The sequence below is a fragment of the Priapulus caudatus genome, unplaced genomic scaffold, assembly GCF_000485595.1.
Source record: "Priapulus caudatus unplaced genomic scaffold, Priapulus_caudatus-5.0.1 Scaffold249, whole genome shotgun sequence".
Taxonomy (NCBI): Eukaryota; Metazoa; Priapulida; class Priapulimorpha; order Priapulimorphida; family Priapulidae; genus Priapulus; species Priapulus caudatus.
The window spans coordinates 254286-256051 of NW_014577310.1; the positions used below are offsets into that span (position 1 = coordinate 254286).

At 38.2% G+C, this 1766-nt stretch overlaps 1 protein-coding gene across 1 annotated transcript in view; it reads right to left on the reverse strand.

Moving 5' to 3' along the window:
• The window catches only part of LOC106808030 (myosin-4-like), a 44794-nt gene that overhangs the window by 12996 nt on the left and 30032 nt on the right, over positions 1 to 1766 (reverse strand). The window contains exons 12-14 of the mRNA XM_014810579.1: positions 1668 to 1751; positions 589 to 819; positions 45 to 170 (exon numbers count right to left, since the gene is read on the reverse strand). Of these exons, the coding sequence (XP_014666065.1) occupies positions 45 to 170; positions 589 to 819; positions 1668 to 1751 (441 nt within the window). The remainder of the gene's footprint in view (positions 1 to 44; positions 171 to 588; positions 820 to 1667; positions 1752 to 1766) is intronic.

The window sequence follows — 1766 nt, forward strand, 5'->3', positions numbered from 1 at the left end:
ATATATATATATATACACACACACATAATATATAGCACACATACCGGATTTCTTATGTAGGGCGTCTGACTGAACAACTGCGTCATTTCTGCTCGGCTGTGCTTCTCAGCTGCTTCAGCCAATCGAACTCTTTCTTTCAGCTGCCTGCATTCAGTCTCCAAGTCTGTGATCTACGAAATAGCATTTGAATTTCAATTTATTAGACATTAACTTGCATACCAAATTAGATCCTACTGCTTTTTAATTTTGTGGTAATTGAGTAAGTATAGGTGAGTAAGACTATTCACTGAAGTATCAGCACGTGATTTTTGTTAGTTACTTATGGTTATACTAACCATCTATCCTCTCACTAATGTTTTTACGAAATTACAGTCGGGGGGGGGGAGGAAATTACGAAATTACAGTAATAGTTCTCATTTCATTACACCAAAATTAGATAACTGAAATTACCCAGTATAAAAATTACACTACTTTTGGGTACAAGAAGCATTCGCTATCACATCGGAATAATACTCACTTGAAATTTCTCTAAATCTTCTAGAATTCTATAAACGAAACTGAAGTTCGCCGCGCCGCCATAACACTCACTTGCTTCCTGTAGATGGCGCCACTCTGATACTGCACCGCACGCGCGTCGTGCGTCTGCAGCTTCTGCTCGTAGCGCCGCAGCTCCCTCTGGAGGAAGTCGTTGCGCTGCTCGGCCAGCGAGAGCGCTCGCCGCGTGGCGGCAGCACCGTCGCCGGCGTCGCCCGTCGTCGCGTAGTTGAGGTTGTGGTCGGCTGCCTGTAGTTGTTTCAAGGTCACGTCCTTCTCTGTCACCTACAACGAGAGAAATCCCATTTAGTTATTACGATAATCAACAGTATATATATATATATATATATATATATATCAAGAGTAGATAATAACAACACATGTGTTATTATCTACTCTTGATATATATCAGGGGTTAATAGTGACAAATTGTCATTGTCACATGTCATTGTGACATTTGTTATTATCTACTCTTGATATATAAATATATATATACATATATATTGTATGACAATATACATATAATCAAGAGCTAAAAAACACCTATTTTAGGTATTTATTTTAGGTATTTATTAGCTCTTGATATAATCGAAGCTAATATTATTTATATTATGCTAGTAATATAATTAATAAACAATTTTTGTTTTGAGTTACTGTGACATCGTGACAAAGGGAGTGACGTCTACGGAGGTAGAGGTGTCTGAGGATAGATAATTTACTCAATTTCTTATTTTGAAGAGCGAGTTACCGGATGTGCACGGTCAATATATGAAATTGGCTTATTCGATAAAGTCAGCCTAGCGTACTGCACGGTCAATATATGAAATTGGCTTATTCGATAAAGTCAGCCTAGCGTGCAATACTGAATAGAAACCATAATTCATACATGCATATATCAAGAGATGGCAAACAACAATGTGTATATAAAAACAGGTATTCGCTACGAATGACTGTGCATGCATCCAACCAAAGATATTAAAATAAAGATGGAAAACGCATATACACACAAACAACACAGCCGCGTACACACACAGCTTATTATAAACCAACTCGCTGTATATGATTATTCTGCGTTGGGAATAGAATAAAGTTGCCAAAACTCAGTGCAGATGAGCACAGGTCATTTACGATACCTGTTTCTGTAGGTCGGCAATCTTCATCTTAGCGTGCTGTAGGTCACTCTTCAGCCAGTATATTACCTCATCGGAGTTGTCTACCTAAAACAGGAAATA